Here is a 16,480-nt window from a genome sequence, read left to right as displayed (position 1 = left end):
AACAGGTTGCCCAGAGAAGTTGTGGATGCCCCATCCTTGGAAATGTTCAAGGCCGGGTTGGGTGGGGTGTTGAGCAACCTGATCCGGTGGGAGGTGTCCCTGCCCATGGCAGGGGCGTGGAAACTAGGTGATCTTTAAGGTCCCTTCCAACCTAAGCCCCATTCTATAATGTGCTTCTATGATACCATACATGTGGTTATGCTGGATGTGACAGAGAACATTAGGATAGAAGTTGTGCTGAAGAGTTGTAGAGCAGTTGGAAAACATGACATTTTTTCTTCTCAAGAACATAAATCCCCGTGCACATCTGAGCAGAGAAAGTAGTAATAAGGGGATGTATAGATTTTTGCACTGAGCCCATAAGGGTTGTGTAACGTATGTTGTCTTTTAGTTGGAACCCCTGCTAAACTTTGGTAGCCCAGTTCAGGCTTGAATTTATGTTCCGGTGGGTCTTAATCAGCATTTTGTTCCAGTGGCCTTTTCTGATGGTTGTTTGGAATTCAGAACCAGAGAGCAGTATTTCATGTGAAGTGTTCAAAATGTATTTTTTTAATCGTACACTTTGCTATTTCTGTTTTCTTGTGTGTAAGGAAAACGCGTGATGCTTTCACGTTGATTGTGTGCTAATACTTAAACATTTTTATTTGGTTTGCATTGTCTTTCCCATGCTTGTGTGCTTCAGTGAAAGAGCTGATCCCAGCTACTGTAAAGATCGAATTACAGAAGGTGCCAATATTAATAAGTCATTGGTTACACTTGGAATTGTCATCTCCACTTTAGGTAAGCGCACAGTAGTTCTTTATATTCAAGGGTAGCGATAAAAGCGTAGGACTCAACCAGGATGTGCTACATCTTAATCTTTACACTTACAATCAAAAGCTGAACAGAACAGCTGTGTGGCTTCATAAACTGTAATGACATTTAAGAAAATTAAATAGTCATGACAGAAAAAGATAACTAATTTCCTGAGCTCTGTTGCATTTCTCCTTCAGCACAAAATTCACAGATGTTCAGCAGCTGTCAGAGCATAAACACCCTAACAAGCGAAGGGGAGAGCAGTCATGTGGACAGCCCTTCCACAGGCAGTGTCAGTGGAACCAGACGGCCGGCTTACATCCCGTACCGTGACTCCATCCTCACCTGGCTTTTGAAGGATAGTCTGGGGGGCAACTCCAAGACCATTATGATTGCCAGTGAGTTTGATTTCTTTTCATTGTTATCATTTTGCACTACATTACTCCCCTGAAATACATCTCTTTTGAGGTGCAAAGTCAGCTATATCACTTAGAGTCTGACCTTGTAAAGATTTTCATAAATATTTCATAGGATATGTCAGGAAATAAAAAGGTGTGCTGATTGTTCATGAAGTTAAGCATAAGACTTTCCAATGTCGTAGTTTTGATTTAATGTGATTTACTCACTTATAAATACAAATTTGAAAAGTCATTTTCTGTGAGCTTGATGAATCCCTAAGGATATTTGGGTTTTGTTTTATAAAGAAGTCAAACTGAAAAACATCCAAATTTTTGAAGTGTTTGCTTAAACTGATTGCTTCTTTTAAATAAAATCATTGTTTGCTTTCTATCTGTAGCTATTTCTCCTGCCAGCTCCAGCTACAACGAGACCATGAGTACCTTGAGATATGCTTCAAATGCCAAAAATATTATTAACAAGCCCAGAGTGAATGAGGTGAGGCCTTGAGTTCCGCTTTTCATTCTTGTTCAGTTTGTTGTGTGTATTATTTAAGCTTTATTCAGTATACCTATTCTCTGAATAAAATTCATACCTCTCTCTCATGTTAGCTGGAGCTAAATGGGAGACTGGGTATTACAGAAATGATTTGATTCCTTGCAGCTTACATAATTTAGAATTTCACACCTTTTTTACATTCTTCATATCTATCCCATCATTTTCCATCTTTCTTTCCTTTGAATAGTTGTGACATGCGTGTTCACCCTATGTCTTTATCCTAAATATTGGTGGAGTTACAAATCCCTTACATTGTTCACGACTATTTAATGTATTAGTACAAATGTGTAACCTTACAGCCCTTCCTTCAGGCATGTTAAAGGAACAATGCTAAGGTTGCAGAGTCAAGGATTCAAAAATTTTGCCAGGCTTAAGGTAGCCTATGTAGTCTCAATTTGTCTTCTTTGCAGTACACAACATGATGAAGCTTTTGAATACATGGGAAGAAGTTTTACCACAGAACCATAGCTTCATTCTTTGCACAGAATATCCAGGGGTGAACTCTGACTGTATGGTAAATTCATCTCTTTGATTGTGCAGGAGTCCTACACAGACTGCACAAGTTAAGAGGTGGCAGGGTGTTAAAGGAAGAGTCTGATGCTGCCTTGGAGAACTGAATGCTGTCTCTGCCCCTGTGTGACTCAACCAACCTTGTATATTTACTACACTAAAATTCTTTAGGTCTGTGTTTTCTAAAAGCATTATCATGTATTTTTTCTGTATACCATGAATTTCAAAGACATGACTTCCGTGCAGAAGTTCTATTTGTTCAGCTTCCTGAGTTAGACTCTGTTTCCATTCTCTGTTTAAAGAGTGCCTTATAACTAGTTTTCAGTCAGCACTAGTAGCAGTAATAGTCTGCTTTTCACAGCAGTGGTCTCAACTCTGACAGGCCACATGCGAGTAAATACGTTCCTCCTGGATCAGCCTCCTGTTTCATAGAGTCACTCAGCCTCCCAGCTTGTTTCCCCACTGCTCTTTCACACAATCTGTACTAGCCCCTTAACTCCATCCCTTCAGGTAGCTGCCTTCTTCCCCTCACAGCAAACTGAACCAAGTCAAATTGTCACTGGCAGCATAGAGACAATTATCCTAAACTGTCTGCAAAAAGCTCATTTCCATCAACTGCCTATGCAGCGATACTTACTCTGAAAGTGAGGGAAACGCCTCCACACAAGCAGGCAGGAACTACTTTGCGAATCAGTTTTAAGGTTTTTTAATACTGTGGTTGGATATGTTCTGACTTAGTCTCCTGTAGTTTGATTTTCTCCTGTGCATGACAGAAACAGCAATGTTTTCTGATGTGTTGGGGCAGTTTTGAAAATACATGCATAAAAATACTGATGTGTCTAGCTATTGTCACGATGGGAATAAATATTATGGCAAATCTGTGTTCAAAAAAGATTTGGAACAAAGTTTACTGGAAGAGAAAACCTATCAAAGATGGGAAATGCTGACCTCTGAGCAGTACATCGCAGAGTCTGTAGCAGAGTAGAAGAGGGAGTATTGTTGTGAGTTTGCTTGTTCTCATCTCTTCTGGGCTCTCAGAACAGCTCTGCATTGCCTTCTTTAGCTAGAATTATTTTAACAATGGTTTTTCCAATATCTGTGTCTCAATGTTTCAGGATGCAAATGTAAGACTGATTAGAGAACTGCGAGAAGAAATTGACAGATTGAAAACTATGCTGATAAGCTTTGAACTGGTATGTAGGAACACTTCCCAGCATGAGCTTTAATGGCATTTTAGGTGGCTACAGTAACTTAGTTTCATCTAATCTGTTTATCTTTCCATATTTATTGTATCTGGAGGAAAATTAAATAGTTTGTTATTTTAAATTAAATTAAATGTCTGCATCATTTCCTGATAATTATAAGGCTAACTGCATTTTGGGTGTTTCTTCTTTTTCTGGCATTATGTTGATAATCCTGAAGTATAAGCACTTGTGTGATGATTAGAAAGGATTTCCGTGCTGTCTTTTGTAGAGTTGGCTGGCTTTGTTATGCATCGATACCAATACCTTGAAATAGAAATATTTGTTTGTAGGGATACACAAGCACCAAGACAGCCAAGTGTTAATCACTGATGTAATTTCCCTGCCAGTTCGTTGCAATCCTCTTTCCCCCAAAAAAGTGAACTAGTAGGTCTCAACAGTAGTTTGGAGGTTTCAGCCTGCCTGCACACTCTGATCCTCCAAAAGAGGTTGCGAGTGTTTCTGAGTCTTCACAATACAGCTGGCACTCTTTATGTCTTTGCCTTTGGAATAATAACATCATCTTGGCTTTCCATGCCACAGGGAGCATGTTCTGCTGAAAGACACTGGAACCACAATCCAGGATTTATTTACACAGAAATCTCTCTGTTAATGCACTTTCACTAGTTTTCCCCCAAAACTTGCATGCAATAGTTAGAGAGGAGTAGGCAGCATTGCATGTCTATGTTTTTTGTCTTCCCTTCTCCTGAATTCACCTTGAAATCTTGGAGATTGAAACAGCATGCTTGCCAGTTGTTAATAAGGAAACCAACACAGATCTCAGTGACTGTTGTTTGTACAGAGGAATTCCAGTCCTTCTTGGAGCGATGACAGGGATGGAAATCTGACCGAGCTGGTTCTTCAGAATGAGATGAAGGTGTGTATGATCTACATGCTGCTGTAACCCTCTTACATTCCACAGGACTGGGAGGGATAACATTGCCACAGTTCTGAAATGACAGTGAAAATGTGTTTGCCCTAATCCTTTCATGTTTGCTCTGAATATGTAGGAATTTGCCATCTTCAATGCATGTTGCACGCTCTCTAGGAATTTGTGGTGAGTCTCTTGTGTCCCTAATGGGATGCTGTCCATTGCATATTACTAAGTCTGCACAATCTATTTCTTGTTTGAAAACTGTCTAAGTATATCACAGTAATTTCATGATATGACTCCTTTGTCTTCCAAGTTTAAACTCCTCCAATTTATTTAAGGGAAATTATTGCACAGTCACCAAATTGCTGTGAAGATTTAGTCATCAGTGATGTGGAGAGGTTTTGGAGATCTTGGTTTTAAGATTTGCTTAAGCTTCTCAGGACAGGAAAAATAAGCAGCGTCATCATACATCTCTCAGATATTTTGGGAATGAGTATTCAGTGGGTTAGCCTGCTTCACTAGGTAGCAGCACAGGTTTAACTTATTTTTGTTGCCACAGAAATGTTCTACAATTAGAATTACACCTGCACTGCAACTGGTGAAAAAATTTTACATACAGTAACTGGAAAACTGTGCTGATTTTTTTTCCAAAGAAATTTATGTATGAGAAAAATTCAACTACTTATTAAATGAAAGAGTTTTTCCTCCTCTTCTCATTTAAGATTGAGCAACTGACCAAAGACTGGACAAGTAAGTGGATGGACAGGAAGGCCATCATGGAAGAATACAGTGTGGACATCAACAAAGAAAAAGCTGGAGTAACAATAGATTCCAGTTTACCTCATCTAATGGCCATGGATGATGATATCCTCAGCACAGGAGTGGTGCTGTATCATCTCAGGGTGAGATAATGTCACTTGTCTTGTTTTTCCTTTAAATTTAAAAACATGTTTTATTTGGGGGAAAAAAATGGAATTATGGTTAAGGTGACTTTACAACAACAGCTAACAAAAAACAAAGGCCACAATTCACAAAAAGAACAAATACATAGGTGAAAGGAGAACAGTAGCAGAAAAGGACAGATGAAAATGGAGGAGGCAGACAAGAATTCACATATGGAATAATAAGTTCACCTCCTATGAATGCCTGTGCAAACTATTTGATAATGTGTGGTAAGCAAAGTGAAATACCCTAATTCAGACTTAGTAGATTGTTCATAAAGCATGAGGACTGGTATGGATCTGTATAAAGGTAAAGGATGGTGCTTAAAGTGTACCAGATTTACTGGTCTAGATTTTAGTAGGTACTTGTATACTTGAGACTAGAATATTTGTATGTTTGTCGATCATGTACAAAGGTAACCTTTGACTAGACCAATTTGGCAGTGACTTCGGTTTATTGCTATTTTCACTTTATCAGGTGCACCAAGTAGATTCCAGGTGTGCAGCATGAATGCTACTTACTTGTAATCCTATTTGAGTGGATATTTTCCAGGGTCAGGTGGAAGTCCTGGCTTCATAGAAAATGCTTTGCTGTGTAGCTGCTCATTTAAGGAATTGTTATCACTAAGAAATTTTCATAGCATCACATGTATATTACTCTGGATTGTGGCTTAAGATGTGAGGGCCAGGTCAGCTAGTTTCAGGGGATTTTTTTAGTCAGGGCTAAGTAAGGGCTAAGCTGGGCTTAATTTTTTTTTTGATGTTGTTTAAATGAGTGGAAGTTACCAAAATATTGATGCTGTTTTAACATAAAAAGAATGATGGATGGGCACCTATTCAGAGATGCGCTCATTAGCAAACAATGTATTAAATGAAATTGTCTTGTGAAATTGGTCTTGTTGTGGATCTGTCTACTAATAAAATATCTTAATCCAAATCTAGGTTCTATGCCACTTGATACAGTTTTGGGATGTTGTATTTTTTTTCCTCTTAAAAAGCAGCAACGGATATTTGAAACAGAAATCACACTATTCTTTATTATGTTGAAAGAGAAACCTTACTAATTTGTCTTATGTCCGCACAAAGAAATTGTACTGGGTAATAATTAGGAACCAAATAATAACATCTTGCACTGATCAACATGCTTAAAATTTTACTACTCCATCCTACATTAACATGAAATATTAGTTTAAAGTAACGGCTACAATTTAAATGTTTTTCCATTATGTGTCAGTGTGGAAACAGTAAATATTTTCACATAGTAATTTTAACAACACCTAAAGTAATTTAAAGATACTAATTTTAATGGATAAGCCTAGTTTGAAGAGTCACCTTCCGAAGTCATTAGCCAGTGTCTCTGTCAGACTAACATCTTTGTCTCCTCTTTCTTTGCTCCTAGATGCTGCCTTTTCTTTTCTTTGTGCTTTGCATCTTTTAGACTCTGGTGTCTATTACCTTCATCGCATCAGCAAGAAGGTAAAACACTAGCTGTTCCTTACATATTAGGACTTTAATGTATTACGGCAATTTACTTTGTACTTCTAAAGAGAAGCAGCCCTCAGATCATGTAAAGCAGACATTGTGTTACTCTTTTATTCTCTTGTTATTCCATAATGTTAATTCCATTAATCAATGCTGTGCTGGTGCTTAATGAACCTTTCTTTCTTAGCTTCTATTTCTTTTTTCTGGCTTTCATTAACAAAAATAAGTATTTTTCCTATCGCCTAACTGACCTTAATAATAAGGATTTGTTGGTATCGTTTTAGATGATTTCCTCTTTTTTCCACAAACTTTTCTGTAAATTAGAGTACTCCAAAAACTGAAAGGGGGAAGTAATCTCCCTCTTTATGCTTCTCTAATGTGCTTTGGGAATTCCACCCTTAGTCAGGAAACACTGCCAGAAGAGAGAAACAACGTAAAATTACTTGCAGATATGAAGATGTACCTCAGTATGTTAAGGTGAAGTTATGCAGTCATTTGTTCTGAAACATCTGTCTTTCAATTTTTTAGGTAGAATATTCGATATTAATTAGGAAAGAGTATGAGTATTTAAATTATTAGCTCAGATAATAGCATTTGAAAAAATAACTTGAAATGGGTCTTGTTTATGCTTTGTTTTATGCTTTGTTTTTGTCTTTAACAAGTTAGTTTGCTTGCATGCTATCTTCACCCTTGCTCTCAGCTGCAGTTTTCATTTGTACCTAATCTCATCCAGATTCATTCCACTAATTGGGATGCATTTAACTATTGTGAATTTCATGAGCAACCATAATTATACTTTTCTGAATTACCAAAAGGTTATTTCAGCATATTGGAAAAAAGTTTTTTATGGTGTTGTAATAACTGTCTCCTTCCTTAGTCAATAAGATAATTGATGAAGAAGTGTTCTGGGAGTTAATTTACTTCTCTTTGTGTAAAATATGTGGTGCTAGCTCACTTGGTTTTGTGAGGTGCGTCAAAAGGCAAATGGTTCATAAGCTTTCTATAAGTTGTGGCCAAGGCAGGTGTCTATTTTGTGGTTCAGTCCGCTGACTGTTAAGCTGACATGTATCTTGATAATTACCCCAAAGCGGGGGCACTGGGCATAATGCAGCCTTCAGCTTCTCCAGCAAGGGAGGAGGTCTCAGCAGGGTTTGCAGCAGAAGGCTCTGTTAGTTGGCTCAGTTCCCCGCTGTTTAGAGACCCAAGCTCTGTGAGGAGCTGAAAGGTAATTCTTCCCTTCCCCTCAAATGCAAGAAATGAGTATGATTTACCCATAATTACCTATAACTGCATCATCCTCCCTTTTCCCAGTCTTGAGGCTTCAAAGATTACTTCTTACTTATTTTTAAATCTAGACTACAATATGCTTGGAGCAGAAAGCATATTCAATTTATTCTCATAAGAATATAAAAATCAAGTAGCTTAATGACCATAATTAATTGTAATATTACTTGCAGAGTTGCCACTAAAATTGTTTCAGAGTGCATACAATAATCAGTTTATAACAATTGAGTATAGTATCTCTTCAGGCCTGGGAAATGGTCTTGCTGTGTTTTCCTGAGGAGAAAGATAGAACCAGTAATGTAACATAATAGGCAAGTGGTAAATTCATTGCCTTTACTGGTAGTACGTTCTCATAGAATTGATTAAATGACACTGTTCTATTGATATTTGCACTGTACCTTAAGAATACTGTCTCCCTCCCATCACTAGCCGATAATGTGGTTTTGATCTGCTCGTTCTTAAGACTTTTGTTCCTGGGTGGTCCTTTTCTGTGAAGTTATTTGATGTTCAAGTTTAGGAACATGTCGTATGCCATATGTGCCATGTCATGGCACATATGCCATAATCACCAAGAAGACTTTTTATAAATGTCATTTATGTTTTGGAAAAAAGTTCACCTTTAGGTAGTTACTTTGAAGAATTCACATTCTCTGACATGGTTGCCTTGTTAAATAGGAATTCAGTTACTTTTATATCTTGATTTTTATTGTGAAAAAAAATAATTAACTGAGTAGTCATTTTGTGACTTCTTTCTTCATGCATGAGTACTTATTTTTAAAAAGAATTATCTCATTTCTGCAAACAACAAATCTCAGTGTAAAAGTTCAAAGCATCAGGACATGTGTTCACATTCAAAATATTTGTCACAAGCATGTTCCAGAAATCATCCTCTGAGGGTTACTCCATCTACTGGATTAGTAACAGAAGCTGATGTAGCTGCAGGATAAGAAGTAATTGCATTTCTATGGGGGGCACTAGGATGAAGTATTACAAAGTAGTTTCTACAGTTTGCTCTAAACAGTCCAAACATTCAGAAGTGATATATTTCAAGTATTTGCTAAGTTTCTGTACATCTAATCCTCATATAGAATTAAGGATATATTCTTTTATATATATATATATATATATATAGCATGCTTTTTTAATCCCTATATAGAATTCGTCATCAGTAACTGACTTTTATATTAGTTGTTTTCTTGTTTTAGGAAGGAACAACCAAAATTGGAAGGAGTGATTCAGACCAAGATCAAGACATTGGTAAGAGAATGATATTACAGATTATTTTATGATATGGTCAGTTCAAAGCAAGTGGTTTACATTTGTTTGTGTAATAGCTAGGTGATGTTTCTTTTTGTCATCTGTCTTTATAGAAGAAGGTAAGGAGAGAAGAATAATTACGTAAGTTGGCTAAAATCTTTGGTTTTTTTTGTTGCTATATGAAGTAAAAAAAAGAAAATCAATGAAAGGGATTGAAGTCCTTGTAGAATTTTATTTATGCTTGTGAAATGCTGTGTTAGAGTTTAGAAATGTCGGTGTCCAACATCCAAATCCTGGTATGTTCTGTCATAAACTAATGGCACAGGTCATCAGGGTACATTCAAAATGTTTTTAACTCTCCTTGGGCACAGATTATTTTACATATAAAATCTGAACGATTCAGAACATTTATTATTTCATTTCATTTTTAGCCTTAATTTAAACAGAATCTGAAGAGCTACAAATGATACTAGAGTGTGAAACTTTCTACAGAAATTGGAAAATCTGGAACCTCTGCATTGGTTAATTCTGCTAAGTTTGGCTGTTTGATTATTTTCTTCCAATGGATTACCAAAATATAAATGATGAATGCCATAATAGCAATAAGGAAACTCAGCACAGTAGAAGAATTTGTGCTTCAGCTTACAAGTCAGAAAGTAGCTTATAGTTTTCCAGAACTGGAAATACTTTGAAAGAGAATTCCAGTTTCAGTCAAGTTTTTTTCTGTTATTTGGTATTGGGCAAACAAAGACAACAATTTGCAGCTCTTGTTCTGCAAGTGAAATAGTCCTTTGAGGTATGAAGTATGCAGTCATAGAGTAAAACTGCGTGGTACTGCATTCTGAGGAAAACAGTGTGAACCCAACTCCTTCAACAGATGAAATAAAAAGAACTGTACATTGTAGTTCTGCAGGGGCGTTGGATTGAAAAAGACCATTGTGTGATAGACAACATCTGTGGGATTGTAACCTTACGACCAGTTCAGGGGGCACACTGCACTGTGAACGGATGCGAAGTCACTGGATCATGTCGTCTATCACAAGGTAAGGCTTGCTTTTTCTCTGAGTGATGCATTGTAATCAACCTATTTCTGGCGTTTAGAGATAACAATTTACCAAGCTTATTCAGCTCTGAGAAATGCATCTTTCAATTTCCTACAGCTGCCTAGCACTGCAAGGTTTGACCTATAGCTGTAGCTTCCAGGCTGGTACAAGCAAATGAACCTACCCACAGAAAGCAAAAATGAAGACAAAGGTGAAGGCATATTAAGATGCCTTTTGGCAGCAGTAGTCTGTATCATTCTGAAAAGTGAAGATCTGTAGTCAGAGGTAGTGCTGTGGAAGTAGCGGAGATTGGCTCCAAGCCAGCAGATCTCTGGCTGGTTTTAGGGCAATTATGTAATATGGTTGAAATGACCTCCAGCACTAGCCATTGAGTCATAGGATATGGTGAATAAGCTCAGCTGAAATCAGGCTCCCTTATTTTTTGGTTGTTTAAAAAAATTAAAAAAAAAAAAAAGCTAGTTACTGAAATCTTGGATTGATCTGGATTCTTAAAAGGCTAGTATCAAAACAAGTTTCCAGCAATGTATTCATTAGTTTTTTTGTACAAAGTCATGCTGGTCTTTAGTATGAACAGGGAATTTACTGTTATGTTGGATTTGCAGAGTTCCCCAAGATTAGTTTGTTTGGATGCTGTCATTACAGAATGATAGCTGTGATGTTCCATAGTGGCAAAGTTTAAAAATAGTCCTCTGCTCTGTGACTGTCAGAAAGCTGTTGGTCAGAATATCTTCTTTTTTTTTTTTCTTTAACGGGCTATTCTATAGTGGTTTGAATACACAGTAGTTTGTACACAGCAGTTTAGAAACCTATACATTTAGGGCACTAACTGCTTGATACATTGTCTCTCTGTAGATTTCTAATTAATTTTCGTTTACAGGGGCCCTGGTTGTCCTTGGCAAGTCTCATAAGTTTAGATTCAATCACCCAGCAGAAGCTGCTGTCTTAAGGCAAAGAAGATCAGTAAGTTCTGAGGATTTGTATTTCTCTGTCCTAATTCTTTATTGATTTTCCCTGTTATTTTCCATCTTAAAAGCCAGCCTGAGGTAGATAATATTTCTTAATGTCATCATATTCGCTTGTTTCATTTCCTCCATCTAATGGTCTGTAATGACACTAAACCTTTTGTGGGAGGATACTGTTGCTTCTTTCAGATGTGCTTAGCAAACGGTGATGCAGATCCCCTGAATAATTCAGTGTTTCCTATTTCTAGTCATGACGAAAAGTGGGATTGAAACAGAAAGGCAGATGGCTGCAATGAAAAGACCAATTAAGAGTCTTTCCACATTTTATAATTTTCTTAATTATCCTCTATCTACTGTCATTTCACCATCCTAAATGATGTTTACTATCAGAAATGGAAAATTTACAGGATTAACTGCTTGAGTGTTGTTAGCCCTGAAAGCTTTTAATTGTTACATACATCAGAAATAGATGAAATATTTCTTGATATGTTGATCACAGGAACTAACTACTGCAGGATGTTATTTGGTCCGCTATTTTAATAATGTTTCAAGAAATAAAAATAAAAATAAAACATAGTTCTTAAAAAGACTGTCCTACATAGCTCAAAAAGCTACCTTAAGGAATGTATGTTTTCTGATTTAGGATATAACCATTTTAATAACTGATATTGGCAAGAAACTTCCTTTTAAAACAGATTTTCACATGGTAATATTTAGTACTTTCTGCTCAGCTGTCCTTTTGTACTCACCTTTGTAGTTGAAATAAGGGCTTACTTTCCATTTGCTTTCATCCTTTATTTCTTGATTAATATAACATGCAGTACATTAAAACAGAGCTACAAAAAGAAGTGTACTCAGTAACAAATTAATAGTTTTGCAAATTACTAAAGACTAGGCAGAACTGTGTGATTGTAAGTTCACGTGAGAGAGATTATTATGCATATCCTGGATATTATACAGCATTGCATACAGCAGTAAGCAGCAACAGTGTTATTGCTAAGTTGAAAGTTCCTAGGCTGCTGTGATATTTTTTTCTTCCTGTTCTTGTGTTGTGTGTTTTGTAGATTAATGATATCCCACCCATTCGGAGCTGTAGAGCTTTGGACTGGCTCAACTTGGATGGAGGTTGCACCCATTCTCCTCATTATATCCTTTCTTCCCTTGAAAAGTAAGTTTAAAAAAAAAAAAAGAAAACAAAAGTTTTTCTCTTGTGGGACAATGTCTGAGGACAGGACTTCAATTAGACAAAACTGATTTGTATTTAAAATAAGTCCCATCACGTTTCCAACTGTTCAAAATCAAATAAAAGTGTCCAGGAAAAGGCATTAGCCAACTGATTAATTTTGAAATATTATGATATTCCAGCAATAAACTTCAAAATTATTTATTGATGCACAATGAATAGCGATGCTCAATCAAGAAAATGCCTTGGTCAAGACTGTCAGGCAGCCTTAATTCAGTACACTTCCACATCTGCGTTATAGCTGTTTTGATTTACAAGCTAATCTATAACTTTTGCAATATTATTACTTCAGTGCACAGAATGGACTTCTCTAGTTATGAATCAGGATTTAGCCAACATAATTATCTATTCAGTTTCCCTGCTAACTGTTGTGAAAATCAGAAGATCTTTTTGCTCGTAAATTCCCTGCAGCTCAGGTCCACATTGAGCCCTTCATCTCAGAGGGCCGTTGTGATTCGCTTTTGTTTTTTTAAACTGAGCAGTAAATAAGGCATAGACTGCTTCCAAAGTGTTGAAGAGCTGCTCATATCCACAATGTCTAATGTATGCTTTTAATGAGAGAGGCTTCCTGAAAGAGGAGAGGGTTGGTGTAAAGAAGACAGTGATTAATGTATATCAGGGAAATGAGTTAAGATACCTCCTGTGTTTCAGCTTGTAACATTAACAGAATATAGGAGAACTAAATGTAATTGGGTTCTTTTTCTCTTTTAATTCCTCTCAGCCTGGCACATTGAATTGACCTGTCAAAGGCAAGAAACAGCCGTCTTCTCATTCATATCTGTTGATAGTTCTGCTTCTTGCTAGACTGTTTTGGTGTGGTTACATACTGGGAATCTTTTTGCTCTTTCTGAGGGAAGAATCTCATGTCATTTTTATAAGCATAAAATGTTTTCCCTGTTTTTGAACATCTCTTCATCCTAGTGTTCAAGTGGCTTGCTTTCCACCTTGGGTAGTGTGTTTCTATGTGCTCTCTTTAACGTGCCTAATCTCTGCATTTGTTTTTCGATTTGCTGCAGTGGTACCTTTCTACAAAATGGTATTTGAAGTTTATTTGTTTACTGACTTACATTTTACACACATCAATCCTATTATTTTCTTTGGAAAAAATGATGAAGAATTTAAGTCATTTTCTAATGACTGTCAGAATTAGATACCACATTGCTCATTACATGAATTTAGATGTCAGAAGTGGAGCATTTATTATAGAACTTTGGTCCTAGAAAAACATGCAGAAATCCAAAAGTGTTGTGAATAGTTTAGCATAGCATTGCACTAGATTTTGCCTTTTTTAACTTGATGGGACTGGAGAACATTTCAGATTGTATTGATCAGTTTTTTAATCGTTTGGTCAGGACTTAAAAATATTAGATAATGTAACACTATGCTCAGACTTAGCCAGAGTGTTTCAAATGATTACTTCAATGAAAATGAGAAGCATAATGGTATTGCATTCACATCACTTTTACAAATGTCCATCTGCTAGAGAAATAAGCTATAGACTATGTCTAAAAAATAGTTGTCTTTCAGTTGATATAATCCATTGGTCTTTTTTTTTCCCTTGACTAATTTTTTAGCAAATGTAAACGGAATTGATCTACTCGTTCTTCTCTCACAATAACCAGTAAGCCTCTCTTTCTGTCCAGACAAGTAGTTCTGCTTATGGAGCTAGTTATGAGCAAGACATCTAGCCTAAAATCTGTAATATGAGAATAAAATGAGGTCACTTAAAACGTCTAGGTTTTACAAAGAAGTCAATATCAAGTACTAAAAGGTGTGTTTGAGGTACTTTGAACAGTAATATAGCACTGACTGGACTACATGGAGTGCTTATTTGCTGAAACAGTAAAAATAAATAAAATTCCACCTAGTATTTCACACACACGCACGCACCCGCACATTTAGTATTTCGTATATGCTTTACCAGCTGCTAGCAGCCTGTATCTCAGAGCATTCCTCCACTGAAAAATATAACATCATCTCTGTGTTTAAGTCTTCAAAGAAGTTCTTTTGCCTTCTGTTTGAATCTCTTTGTAATTTCCTATTTTTATTTTTACAGTCAAAAATGTACAAACTGTAAAGAAAACAAATGTTCTCCTGAAATAAGGTAAGAAAACTATTTAAAGCAATGTGTCTAAATCATGCTGATTTTTTTCACCCTTCTAGCTTTGCCTTTCTTCTGTGCTACACTGACTTCCTCCAGAAGAAGCAAACTAGGCTCCAAAATTTAATTTGACTTTATCATGTTGAAACAAGAATCTGTACTTGCAGCTGAATTACAAGCAAGTCTCTGCAACCATGTTCTTTTTTCATACTCTATCTTGTGCAAATAGCTTGCACATTTGTTGCACATGTAATCTGTATTTTGAAATCACAACTGCAGTGGGATTTACTATAAATCTGATGTCAGTGGTAAGTGTTGTGTTTACCCATTAGTATATCAAAAATTCCTTAGACAAATTGGTTTCTCTACTGTTGAGAAGAAAATAGGTTTATGTAAGAGTCCGAACAAGAAATTCCTAGTGCAGAGTGTGGTCAATTTATGCAAAGAGGCATGACAGCTGCACACAAAAATCATTCCGAAATTGTTGGGCTTCCATGCATTTGAGTACTCTTTAATCAGGAACTGATGGTATTTTGCTTTCTTCTGGAATTTTTATTTCAGAACGTATCAACATGTACATTATCATAATCATTAGTTATAATCTCATTTCTTGTGCTGTCAGTATGATTACATTATTTTTCTCATCTGCTTTCATTAGGTTGAATTGCCTGTTCAAGCTCTAATTTTATATTAAAATATTTTCAGAAATGAGAGAGGGAACACGTTTTTACCATTGAACCCAATTATTAAAACTTTAAGCATGAAACTTTCTTTGAAAAGAGGTAGACGTCAATGTACTTGTTACTTGGCTACTTGTTCATATTCCCTACACAAAAGAGCCCAGCATTTCATGTTTCTGATGCTTATTGGAGGCCAGCAAACACATGGAAGGCTTGTGACTGGCAACAATCATGTGACAGCATCACCACACATAAGTAGATAATGAGGTTCTTGCTCCTGTTTTAAACATACAACAGGAGTAGTTCCATTAGAGTCCAGGGATACAGCAGCACACAGAATGAATTGTAGCTGCTTGGAACATGTTTAAGGTTTCTCCCTGAAAATACCAAGACCCAAAACAAAACGTCTTTTAAGAATGTAGGAAATTCTACTGGATTAGAAAGGAAAAAGTATCCATAGATAAGGCATCTGATACTGGAGAACACAACAGCTAATGTGGTACAGTGCAGCTAGTCCAACTAGTATTTGTAAAAATAATACTTTGTGTTCTTACTAACAGCTATCACTTGAGAATTTCAAAGTGCTATACAAATACAAGTTAAAGAAGGCTTTTGCAACCCTTGAAAGATCCCCCAAATATTTCACAAAACAATTACGCTGTTATATTAGTATGTCACTATGTCAATTACAGCAGCTCCAGAACTTAGAGCAAAAGGGTGATTTAGCAGGGGCCCTAACTAATTCTATATATAACTGAAATCAAAAGGGGTAGCCTGTGATAGATTGTAGTTACAGCTGAACTGGAATTTAGCAATGCAGCAGTGACCTTTACTGGAGTGTGCGTCTGTGTCTTGTGCCTGTGACTCCTTGCCAAAGAGAGGTCTGTTTTAGAAGTGTGTTTAAAGGACTGCCTTAACCAAGTCATTGCCTTACAGTTGTTTCATTTTGGGGTTTAAGCAAAGAAAAAAGGAGGTTTTGATTTGTTTTGTTTTTGTGGAAAAGCTAAAAACCAAACAAATAAAACTCATAAGCAAACGAGCTAATCAAAAATCTGAATGATATTTTGCCTGATGGTGACTGCCCTGAATGGG

The 16,480-nt window shown here is 36.5% G+C and overlaps 1 protein-coding gene across 5 annotated transcripts in view; it reads left to right on the top strand.

The window, feature by feature from the left end:
- STARD9 (StAR related lipid transfer domain containing 9) overlaps positions 1–16,480 on the top strand; it is a 106,131-nt gene that overhangs the window by 58,521 nt on the left and 31,130 nt on the right. For all 5 annotated transcript variants that reach the window (XM_048064883.2, XM_048064884.2, XM_048064886.2 and 2 more), the window contains 11 exons: positions 683–780; positions 993–1,193; positions 1,592–1,689; positions 3,375–3,452; positions 4,303–4,377; positions 5,097–5,276; positions 9,287–9,338; positions 10,244–10,381; positions 11,280–11,362; positions 12,429–12,532; positions 14,664–14,711. In XM_048064883.2, coding sequence (XP_047920840.2) covers positions 683–780; positions 993–1,193; positions 1,592–1,689; positions 3,375–3,452; positions 4,303–4,377; positions 5,097–5,276; positions 9,287–9,338; positions 10,244–10,381; positions 11,280–11,362; positions 12,429–12,532; positions 14,664–14,711 — 1,155 coding nt within the window. The remainder of the gene's footprint in view (positions 1–682; positions 781–992; positions 1,194–1,591; positions 1,690–3,374; positions 3,453–4,302; positions 4,378–5,096; positions 5,277–9,286; positions 9,339–10,243; positions 10,382–11,279; positions 11,363–12,428; positions 12,533–14,663; positions 14,712–16,480) is intronic.

This window comes from Anser cygnoides, chromosome 5 (assembly GCF_040182565.1).
Source record: "Anser cygnoides isolate HZ-2024a breed goose chromosome 5, Taihu_goose_T2T_genome, whole genome shotgun sequence".
NCBI classification, from domain to species: domain Eukaryota; kingdom Metazoa; phylum Chordata; class Aves; order Anseriformes; family Anatidae; genus Anser; species Anser cygnoides.
The sequence above is the reverse complement of the archived record's forward strand: the minus strand, read 5'-3'. Positions and strand labels throughout refer to the sequence as shown.